The following is a 13926-nucleotide window of genomic DNA, read 5'->3' as shown; positions in this document are numbered from 1 at the left end:
GTGTGCGAGTGGGTGTGCGAGTGGGTGTGCGAGTGGGTGTGCGAGTGGGTGTGGGTGTGCAAAAGAAAGGAGCAGCGAGAGAGAGTACATGATTTATGCTTTATTCAGAAATACAGACACAACTGATGTGCTTACATCTGACTCACTTTGCAGAAATCAGTTCACAAGCCAACAGAATGGAGAAAGAAAGAAAATGCACAGCACAGGCAGGTGCAGAACTTCACAGGATGAGTAAATACTTCATTTTAAAATGTATTATTACTTTTTATTCAGTAATGGGTACGGTGATCCAAATCAGAAATTGCTCAGAAATAATTTTAACTAATGTCCACTCAAAAATAAATTCAGGAAATGTATTATCAGACAACAGAGAAAGGCACATAGCTTCTGTAATTTTTTTCTTTAAATAAGATGCCCTCTAAAACTGAAGTGATGGACTGGCTTCAGGATTCTTCTTATAAAATCAACTTCAGATTAGATGAGCACATAAGATTCAGTGTGCTATATTCCCAACTTCTATTTTTGGTTTGTTATTTAGATTTATTTCTGGGATATAATGCTTCAAGTGTGAAACGAATGGTACTAGTTATGAAATCCACTTTATGAGTTACCAATGATTCCTAACGAAATTAAGGCTTCCACATGAAACAAAAATGAAACCTTATCATCAGGGTGGGACACAGTTCTACCTTGCTGTCGCCTAAGACCCCTGTCCTTTCCTCCAAGCTCTTCTTTTAGCCCCTCCTATTACTGAAATCCCATTCACCCTTAAAGGCCTGCCTCACATACTTCTAGCTTCAAGTGAATCTCTATTGGTCTGGGAATCAAACAGAAGTGACTTTTATTCCTGGCTCTATTCCTTGGACCAAGTCATAGATACCTTCAACTCTGTTAATTTCATCTGAAAAATGGGAACAATAAATTTTATTCACCAGGTTCAGAGGCATAAGTGAAATAACAACCAATGAGAAAACAAGGCTCAAAGAGGTTCAGTAATTTGCCCAAGGCTACGCACCTAGTAGACAGAAAAACAGGAATTTTAACCCAGATAAACCTGACTCTAATACCTATGATCTTTGCATCAGACAATAACCCTCATAAGCAGAGCAAATACTAAGAATTCAACCCAACATCTCATTTAAGAGGCAGGAGAGCTGGTGGAAGTCAGCATCGGGCTCCAGAGCCAGCCTGGCTAGACTCAGACCCCAGCAGCACTATTTCCTAATTCTGTGACCTTGAACAAGTTACTTAACCTTTCTGTGCCTCAATTTTTCTCTTCTGTAAAATGAGGGTAAAAACAGTACTCATCTCTAAAGTTGAGAGAATTACTGAATTCAAATGGAAAGCATTTAAAACAGTACCGGACACATAAAAAAGCCCTCTATAAAGGTTATCAGCTACTATTATAAAAATGAAACTCGTGCTTCAGACCACTGAGTTACAGCCTCCAGAACATGAGGAGAGCTACTAGCTGAGTTAGGCAGTGGAGGATGAAAAGAAGTTTGAGAAAGGTACAAGAAGTAAAAGAAAACCCAGTCTGTGGGAACGGCATGAAAAGTGGTTCAGGTAAAGAAATATACTCAAGGAACAAGGCGTAGCGCTGGAAGATGGGCGGCAAGCGGCCATAGATAAGGCTGAATGTGTTTCAGTGCTGCTACTCCTGTTCAAAGACAGATGGTGAGCCCACAACCTCACTCATGCCAATAGGTTCCTGCTCAAAGTTTCCTTTTCACATGCAGAGGTACGTCAACAGACAATTTATGAAGGAACATTATTTAACTTTCATGTGCCGTTAATTCATTCAATATTTAAGGAGCACTTACCGTCTGCCAGGCGCTGATGTAGGGGACACAGACACAGCGATACACAAAGCGACAATGCGCATGCCCACATTCCAGTGCAAGAGACAGGCAAACATGTAAAATGTCAAGTAGAAGAAGGTGGGCTAAGCGGTGAAAGTGCAACGAGAGGGGGACAGTGGATATTTTAAATGCGGTGGTTAGGTGGAGCCTCTGAGACATTTGACAATCCATCCGAATGAAGAGACAGCAAGTCAGTATCTTAGAGAGGAACATTCTAGGGACAGGAGGCTGCAAGTGCAGCAGTTCTGACACAGGAATGTGCAAGGTCAACGCAGCTGGAGCAGAGTGACTGAGCCTGAGGGACTCTAACTGAGGTGGACACTGAGCAGATCAAGTAGGGCCTTTTGGTCAAAGTAAGAACTCTGGGGTTTGGGAAGCCACTGGAGAATCTGGAGCAGGGGAGCTTCATGGTCTGATTTCGATTTCAGAAGAATCATCCGTTGTTGTGTGGAAAAATATTCTGTAATGAAGGGAAAAGTGGAAGCCAGCAGACGGCAGTCAGGGAAGTACTGCAGTAGTCTCCATGAGATGATGCTGGCTTAGAGCGGTGGTGGATGTGGGTCCTAATCCTACAGGATTAGGTAATGGGTGGAATGTGGAGACAGAGAGAAAGATAGGAATCAAGCAAAGAGGACTCCAAGTGGTGATGCCATTTACTGAGGTGGGGAAACATTAAGACAGGAGCAGATTTAGAAATATGCACGGACATGTTAAGTTGGAGGTGCCTATTAGACACAGAAACAAATGCTGATGAGACGGCAGAATGTGGTAGTCTAAAGTTCGAAGGTGATACTGGAGCTAAAGATAAAACTTTCAAGCACACATGATATTAAGTTATGAACTTAATGAGATCCCCTGGCAAGTGTAGATGGATGCAAAAGGAAAGAAGTTAGAAGACTGAGCCCTGCACATGCATTAGGATATTAAGAAGCATTTCTATTGATTTATATAGATTTCAAGAGATATCATTATTTTTTAATTAAAAAAAATACATCATATAAAAAAAAACAGTTGAGTGAGACAGTTTTCTATTAAACTATTGTCCAAGGAATTGGGTCTTTCCTAAGGTCTCATCTATACTACTGTTTTTGCCCAGATTTAAGGAAGCATACTGCAGCAGGAAGATCATCTGGCAACCAGGTAACTGAAGAATTGGAAGTCCTCATTCTTGGTCCCTCCCTAACAACTGACCCTATGCAAATCATTCCACCTCCCTGTGTACACATTTCCTCATAAAGACAATAAAACCAGTCTTCCTCACACACCCCCAAATGAGAGTCAAGAGTGGAGAGTCCCTGGCTCAGATGGTTAAGCATCTGCCTTCAGCTCAGGTCATGATCCCAGGGTCCTGGGATCGAGTCCCGTGTCGGGCTCCCTGCTCCTTGGGAGCCTGCTTCTCCCTCTGCCTCTCTCTCTCTCTCTCTCTCTCATGAATAAATAAATAAAATCTTAAAAAAAAAAAAAAAGAGTGGAGAGTTCCTGCCTACTAAAACATATGCAAACACAGTATTATAACATTTTAAGATATAAATCAATCTTTTCCTAAGAAGTCATTAAATACCCATTCACCTTCAGATGCTTGGGAAAATGGATCCATGCAAATAAGCCAACTCATAGGTTAAATTTTTCCCCATATAGGTTAAACTTTTCCCCACATAGGTTAAACTTTGATACCTGGCCTTAGACCACTGGTGGTCTGCAAGGGCTGACAAGGTCACATGTGCTAAATTAATTCTGGTAAGAGGTCTGGATGTATGTGTAATGGTAGGCAATAGTGAATACAAAAGTTAGAGTAGGATTTTTACTTTGACAAGCAAAGTCTGAAAAAGTCAAGGATCTGCTCTAAAAATGATGACAGAATTTGGTATACGCCCATAGCCTAATACATCTGCATCAAAAACAATGACAAATTTGGTAAAAATCCACCATGATCAAATATACCTTTATTAGAATTTAAATGCCAGTATTAAAGAAATCCAGGATTTCCCCTCCTTTCCTGGTCTCCCTCCTGCCCCTCTCTCTGCTGCTATATTATGCCCCCAAAACTGATAAGTAAACTTCTTAGAACTTTTATAAAATAGTCTTGGAGTTGAGCCATAACCACTGAATCCTATAAATGCTTGGCAGCACAGACTATGAAGTCTTTCTTAATCCCAGCTAAAAGGAGCCAACTCACTAATAATGAGGGAATAGAAACTGCCTTCAGCTTCCTGTAAACCCTTCGGTCCACACCTAAAGAATTTCACCTTAAAAGTCCTTAAACTAAAAGCACTACATAATGATATCTTCACATTATCATAATCACTACTACCTCATTTCAGAATTCATAAACCGTGCACAAATAAACACGGAACAGCATCAGGCCAAACTTAATACAATCTTCAGGAAGCCATATGTTCAGCCCATGTGTGCTCTCTCAGCCCTCCGATCCCGTCCTCCTGCGTGGCCAAGGCTGGGGAAACCCCGCAATCTCAAGCCTCTCCCAGTGTTAAAACCAACCAAACGAACAAAAAGGGGCAGGCGGACTTTGTCCCCCTCTCAGGTCCCCCGCAGGTATATCCACTCTTCCCTGCCGACGCCCTCAGCATTCTCTCCCTCTTCTGTGCCAGACGGCCCAACCGTTCCCAGCGGACACCTCAAACGACCCCTTGTCCCCACCGGAGGCCCCCGAGCTTGCCCAAACTGTCCGCAAGGCCCCGGCCCGAGAACCTCAAGGCCCCTGCCCCCCCCCCTTCCAGGTGAGGCCCACCCCCAGCCGTTCGACAAATCCCCATTCCACTGCCCGGTCCGGGTCCTCCCCAAAGCCCCCGGCCGGCTGCGGCGCACTCCCCAGCGGGGGTCCCCGGGCATGGCAAGCGCCTGCGGGGCGCGCGGGGCGGTTCCTCGGCCAGGGCCAGGCTCGGGCGCCAAGCACCGACGTGGCCGTGGGAGCGTGCGCGTGGCGGGACCGGGCCCCGGCGTCCCCTCCGGGCTGGCGGGTGACGGGGGAAGGACACACGACTGGGCGGGGAGCCCCTCACCTCCCTCGGCGCGACAGCGACTCCGCCCGGCTCCGGCTCCCAGCGCGCAGCCACTCCTCGGCGTCCCGCGCCCGCTCCGAATATATACCCTCATGCGGGGGGCCGGGGCGGCGGGGCGGGCCGCGAGCTGGCCCGGGGAGCGCGGCCCCGGCCACCCCGCCCCTCTCTCGCAGCTACGAGTGGCTACCCGCGCCGGGAGGAGCCGCCACCGCCCGCCCCGCCACGTCAGCGCCGCGAGCGCTGGCGGCGAGGCGGGCGCCGAGGGGGCGGGACCTGGCGCGTCACTCATTCCCTGGCCCAATGAGGACGGCGCTGGGAGTCCGGTCTACTGTGGCCCCGCCCCTCCGGCGCGCAGCGGACGCGGAGAGGTGTGCGCTGCGTCAGCTGGGAGGGGTGAGGCCGCCGCCGTGCGGTGGTCGCGTGGGCCGCCCCGTGGGGGGCCTGGCGTCACAGCCGGCCCTGCTAGCTGCCGGCCCACGGCTCCCAGTCGTCCGCTGGCCCAGCGCCTCGGCCGCGCCCCGTTAACAGAAACGGACCGCGGAGTTGGGCGGGGAGCGGCGTCATTCGGCTGGTGGATTTCCGACAGGCGGCGCGGAGGGCTGCGAAATGCGGCCGTGTCTGCGCACCGACCCTGGAGGGCGGACCTGGGGCGCGCTCTGACCTTGGGCTGGCTCTTGCCTCTCGGGTTAGCCCGATCCCTGCAAGGGCTCCGACTGCCTTTCTGCCTTATGGGTTTTTGGTCCCAGGTGCGGGAAGCCAGGCCCGTTTACTTTTGCACAAAACGGTCAGGAAAAGAGGAAAGGCAAGCAAAGGTATTAGGTAATGAAAAGCGCGCCAGTGAGAGAGAGCCCAGATGTCCGTTCTGTGTGACTGTTACTTCCTCAGTATTCGACACGAAACTGGTGGTTGGACTGGATGACCTCCATGGCCCTTGCACGGCGCACTGTTTATAATTGCCTGTTGTATACTGTCAGTCCTGTTACAGACCTTGTGTGGGTGTGCCCATGCAGGTTATATGCTCAGTACGGGGTCCCGTAGAAGCTGGGTTTACATTTTGACCTGCGTTGGGCTTTGCAGTTTTGCAAGAAGTCCGATATGTTGAAACATCAGAACACACTTAGATTTAACATAGCACCTGACATAAAGAATTTGAGGCATTCAGGTGCCTTTCCTCTACCTTAAGTACAAGAGCCTTTTCATTTACTTAATCGATTGCAAAATCACCCACCACATTAAGTAACAGAAAAATGTACTTGGTAAGTAATGCTGGTAGATTCACAGTCAGGAGGTAGAATACTCTCCTGTTTTCATGATCGCAGAACTTCATTTATTTGAAAGATTTATAGTGTAGTGGTTAAGAGCAGGGGATCTGAAGACTGAATTCCAGCTTTTTTATTGAATATGATCTTTGGCAAATTAATTAAAACATGCATCAGTTTTCTCATCTATAAAATACAAGCAATAATAGAAATGCCCTTAGGGTTGTTGTGACGATGAAACCAGTTAATACAAGAATGTAGAACAGAATGAACACTAATAAACTTGTAATTATTGTTATTTGAGTGTTTTCCCTATGTCAGGTGCTTTTCTAGGTCCTGAATACTTTGATATACTTATCACCATCTGGAAAGCTTGTCGTTTGGATCCCTGATACCGTAAGGAACATTTCTCTGAAGTCCTTCCTAACTGAGAAGAACAAATACACTCCCATTAATACGCTCAGGTTCTACTTAAAGAAGCCTGCCCACAACGATATGACTGGATATAGCATTGTGACCTTTAATGAAAGAAAGAGAATTTAAGACTGTTGCTTTCTAAAAATATACTGATTGTTACTCTTCTGTGTTTCCACTCCCTGACAAAGAAATATATGAGAGTTTAGAGTCCAACCAGAAGATGCAGATTCAAAATCAGAATTCAACCTTAGAGGCTGTGTGTCCACTTAACTCTTAACCTCAATTTTCTCCATATAAAATGAGAATAATATCAACTTCACATGGGTACAGTACAAATTAAATAAGAAAGAATCTAAGAGAGTGTCTGGAGTATTAGAGGCATCCTGTAAATCTTAGACAGATGAGTGAATGAAGAGCAAAATACAATCAAAGAGGTCTTTAAATATAAAAGGTAACACTGGGGCCCAGCACAAGTGTTTTCAATGAACTATTATAAAATCAAATTTTTACTTTCACCATTTGCTAAATTTTTTTTCTAGTTACTAAGCATAAGAAGGGCCTTAATCTCATCTTGCCAGATAAATATCCAGAAGCTTCTTACACTGAAGAGCTATTTCTGGCCTTTAAGGCATTTTTCATACACAGTTGACCCTTGAACATCGAGGTGGTTAGGAGCACCAACATCGGACACAGTCAAAAATCCACATATAACTTTTGACTCCCCAGAAACTTAACTAGTAGGCCACTGCTGAGCTGAAGCTTTACTGATAACATAAACAGTCAATTAACACATATTTTGTATGTTATATGTATTATAGACTGTATTCTTATAATAAAGCTAAAGAAAATGTTACTAAGAAAATCATAAGTGGAGCGCCTGGTGGCTCAGTGAGTTAAGCGTCTGCCTTTGGCTTAGGTCATGGTCCCAGAGTCCTCGAATCGAGTCCCACAAGGGGCTCCCCACTCAGCAGGGAATCTTCTTCTCCTTCTGACACTCCCCCCTCTGGTGCTCTCTCTCTTACTCTCTCAAATAAATAAATAAAATCTTTAAAAAAATCATAAGTAAGGGAAAATACACTTATACTTCTATACTGGATTTATTGAAAAAAACACGTGTATAAGCAGACCTATGCAGTTCAGACCTGTGTTGTTCAAGGTTCAACTGTATATAGTCATTCAAGAGACAGTGGCAGAGAGCAAAGCAAGGATGCCCACTCTATCCGTGATTATTTAACATTACACTGAAAATATGAGCTAATGCAATGAGGCTTCAGAATTTAAAAAGAGAAAAAAAAAGTTAGAAAATAAGTACAACTACCTTGAGATGAGGGTATACCTGGACAACCCTAGAGAATCAATGGCAAGACTAACTCAAACTATTGGATTAGGCTAAATCATAAAATATTTCAGCAAGGTAGCTGGCTGTAAAACGAACAGACAGAAGTCAATGGTTTTTAATATACACAAACAATAACCAGACAGAAGACATGATCGCAGAGAGAATGCCATTTTAATAGTAACAAAGAAAATCATTTAATTAGGTATAAATCTAACACAAAATGTGCAAAACCTGTAGGAGGGAAACTGGAAAACACTCCTACACAAAAGCCACAAGAGATCAAGGTTCACTTGATCAAATGGGAAAGCACCCCAGTTAAATTATAAATTTATAAATTAGACAAGTTGATACAAAAGTTCAGCTTGAGTTCTCATGGAAAAAGAAACATGAAAGAAGAGCTAGAAACACAGAAAAAGAAAAGTTACAATAAGAAGCCCATCTCCCATATAAAACTATTCTCTCCCATGAGTAAAACAATGAGGTTGTGGCACATGGATATACTGACAAGTAGAACAGACTAAATAGTCCAGAATGGGCCCCCAGGATGCATCACAGATGTAGCAGCACAGCTCACACCCGTGGAGCAAAAAAATTAACGTTTCAGTAAATAAGACAACTGAGTAGCCACCTGGAAAAAGATAAAATGAGATCCATACTTTATCTCATCACAAGAATAAAGCACAGAGACATGAGAAATCTAAATGTAAAGCATGAAACCATACAAGTCCTACAGGAAGGCACGGGATACTATATAGCTGCCCCCAAAAAAGGAGAAAAAAAAGAGTGATATGAACTTGATATGGGATAACTTTAAGGATATACTGTTACGTGAAAAAAAAAAAAAAAAGCAAAGTGTGCTACATGAGTATATACAGACGAAAGGAGGAGAAATAAGAAAAATGTACATACATCTGTGTGGGGTTTTTTTGCAATAATGTATTTGCTCAGCTCCACTCCCAGCATTTGTGCTGTTGTCATACGTTTTGCTTTCACAGATGTTATACATTCCACAACACATTGTAATTCATTTTGCTTAAAGAGTTTTTCCAAATTTCTTTTTAGCTGGAGTATAGTTGACACACAATATTATGTTAGTTTCAGGTGCACAACATAGTTTCCACATCTGTATACATTGCAAAATGCTCACCACCATAAGTGTAGTCACTTACTGTCACCTTATAAATTATGACAGTCTTATTGACTGTATTCCTATGCTGTGCTTTACATCCCTGTGACTTACTTATTTTGTAACTGGAAGAATGTGCCTCTTAATCCTCTTCACCTATTTATATATTAAAAAAAAAAAACACAGGAAGGATAAAGGAACATCTTCCCTGGCTTTATTTTTGTACTCCAAATTTTCCTCGGATAAACTTACTTATTTTGTAACTTGGATAAACCAGAAACCAGTAAGATCGGCTACCTACAGAGAACGGGTTGGAATCAGGCACTTCTGCACATATAACTTTCCAGATAGTTTTGACTTTTGGAACCATGTTAATGCTTTACATATTCAAAAAAAATGAAATGAAATTAACAAAGAGGGAAGTTGAACCCTGAAATAGAAAACAAACAGAAGCAAATGAACCTCACTGTATCTTAAGTAACATAACTTCTCTTAAAAGTTTCCCTGGGGAATGAACCTTAGAGACTTTTGAACACAGTAATTTTGTACGGCTTTATTGACGTTGACTTAAACTACAGATATTTAAAGTGTACAGTATGATGATTTTTGATATACGAATATATCTGTGAACAGAGTATTTTAAGTATATGCCCTCAATCTAAAGACAGAGAGAACTGTAAACAAATACTAAACTCTATTAGCAGTTTGGCTTTTCACAGTGGTCTGGGTTAGCAATTCTGACACTATTTTGCGCATAGTGGAGATGAGCAAATGGCTAAATATATTGAAGAGAATGATTAAATTAAATTATTAGATTAGAGAAGGAAATTACAAATATGGAATGGGAGACTAGAATTACCTCTTTAGCGGCAAATTGCAATCGAAGTTATAAGTATAAACCCATGGTTATTAACATAAATAGACAGTTATACATTGTGTGTATACATAATAGAAATGTGTATTTGGGGGAAATGCTAGCAATTACTGAATTTGAGTACAGGCCATATAGAACTACTTTATACTGCTTCACAATTTCTCTATAAGGTTGAAATTATGTACAAATTTAAAAGTCCCATAAATGAAAATGAAACTAACGGTAGAGTTCTTCATTGTCAGTGCAAACACAGAAGAAAATCCTTAAGCCACGGAGCACACAGCTCTGAAGGAAAGGATCCAGGGTGTGACAGTCACTAAGTAGTTTGCCTGTCCGGTGTCACACGCCCTCTAGCAGCCAGGCAGTATGCCACATCACCTGGGAAGCTATAAATGCCACAGGCCATGCTGTTTATGGGGGCAGCTGTGAGTCCTTGGGGCAGGAATAATGATGGGCAGTGTTTCTCTGATTGCCCACCTTCCCGCTGAAAACAGTGAGCTTAGCTGAGCAGTACAGGAACTTGTGCAGAGTGGGAATGTTCCAGAACCTGTTGATGTTTATATGGATGTCCCTGAGGTCTAACTACTCCTTAAAGAACAAACTGGCATGTGGTCATCATTCGATCAAGAACAAATAGATGTTTGTTTAAAATATGGTTATTATTCTGTGCCAGTCCTTGTGATAGGTACCAGGGGAATCAAAAGCTAAGGTTCTGTGTCCTCGAGGAAAATTTGGAGTACAAAAATAAAGCCAGGGAAGATGTTCCTTTTTCAAGTTAGGGGGCCACAATGAATGCACAATTAAAGGATTTCAGAGCTCGGAAGAGGGAGGGAATAAAGGAATGAAGAAATTTTCATAAAGGACAGCCCAAGAGAGTTTGAGAAAGCGTTGGGAGGTAAGGGGCAGTCTCACTCATTGAAGGAGGCTTGGTCCTCAGCCTTGATAATGGGGCATCTGCTAGCTGGTTATTTGTTTTCCCACTGGCAACACCATCCCCTTCTCTAAATCCTCTTGTCTCCTTAATGAAAGAAACCAAGGAATTTGTAGTCAGGTAAAGAACTTAGAAGTGAGATACCTAAGGGTTGATATTAAATAAACTGTGAAATTTGAATCACCAAAAAGGAACTAAAAGGAGTAATCTACCAAAGGGTAAATATTTTTAGTAGTTTACTAGTAAGTATGGTCCCCGCTTGGTTTAAAAAAGTAGATAATACTTTCATTTGATAGATAAGACAGACAGACAGATAGATAGATAGATAGATAGATAGATAGATAGATAGATAGATGATAGATAGATAGGAGCTGTGTGATTTGGAAAAGTCACTATAACTCCCTGAACTTCAGTTTTCTCATCAACAAAACTGAGATAATACAATATGTCTTACAGAGTTGGAAAGAGAATTGAAAGAGAAGGGGCCTACCACACAATAGCTATTCAAGAAGGAAAATGGAATAGTCCTCTATTAAAAACACAGAATCATGTTGAGATTCCAAGAGAGATGTTTTAAATGGGCACACAAATTCAAAAATTCAGAAGGGCATACAGCAGAGGTCTTATGCTTTGGTCTTTTAGGGACAATGGGATTATAGGCATTTTTATATTCTTTTGGGTACCTTTTTTTCTAAAATTTTTCCTAAATTTCCTCTAAGTTTTTTTTTCTAAATTTCTAAAGTGAAAATTACTTGATAATTAGAAGAGCATATATTTCTTTTAATTTCAGAAAAGGAGGTATGCTACTTAACAACTCAAAGAACCTGCTTTTTTTTCCTGCAGTTGGTGTGGGTCATGAATGACCAAGTCTGTCCACACTTTCCGAGGCAGTACAACTAGTAATGACCCACCCAGATTTTTCGAACAGCAGACTCATGTGAGTGGGGCTCCACCAAAGGAATCCTCCCTTCATTCTCCTGAATGCCAGGGCCTCAGGCAGGTCACTGAACTTCTAAAAGGACCCAGGTTCCTTCCCAGAAGTACATCCGATCACCAGGAGAGTCTGGCTCAGCAAGAGGTTCCATAAGGCAGGCCTGAGCCTTCATGAGATCACAGTTTCCAAGAGACAAACAGATGGGTGATGGAGGGACTGGGGCTTTGGCTTCCTAGGACATGAGTACTTTTTCTCTCAGGAGATCATCCCGACTTAGCTCATCACTCCTCCCATGCCCTAAATTTCCTGTAGCTCAGGGTGTGTTTCAAAACACTGTGAAATAACGAATACATCCTGTTCAATTACATTTTTTTTTTTTCTGAAAGTATAGCCCCTCAAAAACCAACGGCCACGTAGGAAGTACAAAAAGAAAAAAGTGGAATGAGCCGGGGAGAAAGTAAACAAGAGAGTGTTGGTGAGCAATGATTAGAGAGGTGCACAGCCTCAGGACTCCACATTGAGCAGGTCTGTATGATGTGGGAGAGTGGACTTTAAATGCCATCACGGGGCTGTGGGCTAGAGGTTATCTGATCCAGCTCCCTTAATTCACAGATAAGGAAACCAAAGCTCCCAAAGTGAAGTGGTTTACCTAAGGACAGAATACATAGGTAAGCAAGAAGCAAAAGCCAGAGAAGTCATATATTGTTATATATTGCTATATAACAATATAAACACCTCACTGCCATTGAGGGCCCTGGGTCAAATATTTAATGTCTTCTCTTAGGAGCCCATTTGGCTGGATCTTTCTCTTGCATAGTCGTGCTGTCCCCAGGGGAAATTCCTCAGAAACAGCCCCCAGTGGCATCTGACCTACACTGAAACCAGAACTGTAGCATACTTCATCCCCAACCTGCCTCACCTATGTCTGGATGACCTTGCATACCATGGTTTCTCAGATGTGAATGATTTTTCGTAATGTGGTTTCTCAGGTCTACTGCTAAGGGCAGAAGCTTTGGATTGACTATGCGTTTTAGCTCTTCTGCTTCTCAACTCAACATGCAGGACACACACGAAGTCGACCACAAGTTATTAGTGTCAGAGATACCTCCTCTCACCCATTCCTTCTTTAGGAATCTACCACAGATGAAATCTAGGTAAATAAGGAAAAGGTAACAAGGGGACGTCGCCTCCAAGAAATCTCAGGCACAACAAAAAATTCCTCCACATTTTTTTGTTCCAGGCTCCATGACTCCATTTGGCCTGTGTTAATGTTAATGGAAAACCCCAATATCTCAATGAAAGTCTCTGACAGTGCCAAATGGCTTGGCCTCCAAATTGAGTTACAAAAATATGGTCTCCAAACTTACTTGGGTCCCTCCTAGCTGCTGGGTAATTATTTCCTGTGTCCCTTAACAGCATTCATTGATGCATTGACTTTGTTTTTGACAGCTTAGCATACTATTATGAGTATATAGAGTGTAAGAGTATGGACTCGGGAGCCAGAGAGTGTGAGTTTGAGTCCCAGCTCTGTAGTTACTTAGCTGAATGCCCTAGATGAGTTCACTGATGTCTCTGTCCCATCTCTTCCTAACAGTAAAATGATCAGAGTGGGACCCACCCCTAGTGTTGCTGTGGGGCTCAATATTTTTAAAGGGTTTAGAACAGTTTCTGACTCAGAATAAAAGCTCTATAAGTTTTTGTTTAAAAAAAATACTATTTCCTAAGTCTGATTTCCTGGGTATCAGGTATTGGGAATTGAATGATGTGGCAGACAGACTCTAAGGGGACACCCATGATTCCTGCCTCTTGGATTGTATAATTCTTTCCCCTTGTGCATGGGAAGGACACGTGGCTTGCTTCTAACTAACAGAATAAGGAGAAGATGATGGATGTCACTCCCGTGAATATGCTATGCTGTATGACAAAAGTAACGGGTCCCATAATTGGGTTACATTAAGACTTCTTGCTAGAGGGCTCACGTTCACTCTTTGGCGGGGCCTTAAAGAAACAAAGTGCCATGCAGCGAACTGCCTACAGAGAGGGCCACATGCAGGGAACTTCATGCATCTTCTAGGAGCTGACAGGGGCCTGGAGCCAGCGAAAATAGAAGCAAACAAACAAATCGCACTAAGTTTGCAGTCTTACAGCACAAGGAAATAAATTC

The 13926-nt window shown here is 42.9% G+C and overlaps 1 protein-coding gene across 5 annotated transcripts in view; it reads right to left on the bottom strand.

Annotated features, from left to right (window-relative positions):
* Positions 1–5098, bottom strand: part of UAP1 (UDP-N-acetylglucosamine pyrophosphorylase 1) — a 35300-nt gene extending 30202 nt beyond the window's left edge. For 2 of the 5 annotated variants that reach the window (XM_025892179.2, XM_025892071.2), the window contains exon 1: positions 4883–5078. Coding sequence is in view for 1 of the 5 variants with exons in the window: in XM_073884013.1 (XP_073740114.1) it covers positions 4883–4976 (94 nt within the window). In the remaining 4 variants the exon portion in view is untranslated. Of the gene's footprint in view, positions 1–4882 lie in introns of all 5 variants that reach the window. The other 3 variants (XM_073884013.1, XM_025892182.2, XM_025892181.2) reach the window with 3 other exon arrangements.
* Positions 5099–13926: the final 8828 nt, after the last annotated feature.

Source organism: Callorhinus ursinus, unplaced genomic scaffold (genome assembly GCF_003265705.2).
Source record: "Callorhinus ursinus isolate GAN/ISIS: 27379988/994484 unplaced genomic scaffold, GSC_fseal_2.0 scaffold54, whole genome shotgun sequence".
Lineage (NCBI taxonomy): Eukaryota > Metazoa > Chordata > Mammalia > Carnivora > Otariidae > Callorhinus > Callorhinus ursinus.
Note: the sequence above shows the minus strand (reverse complement) of the source record. Positions and strands in the feature narration are given on the sequence as shown.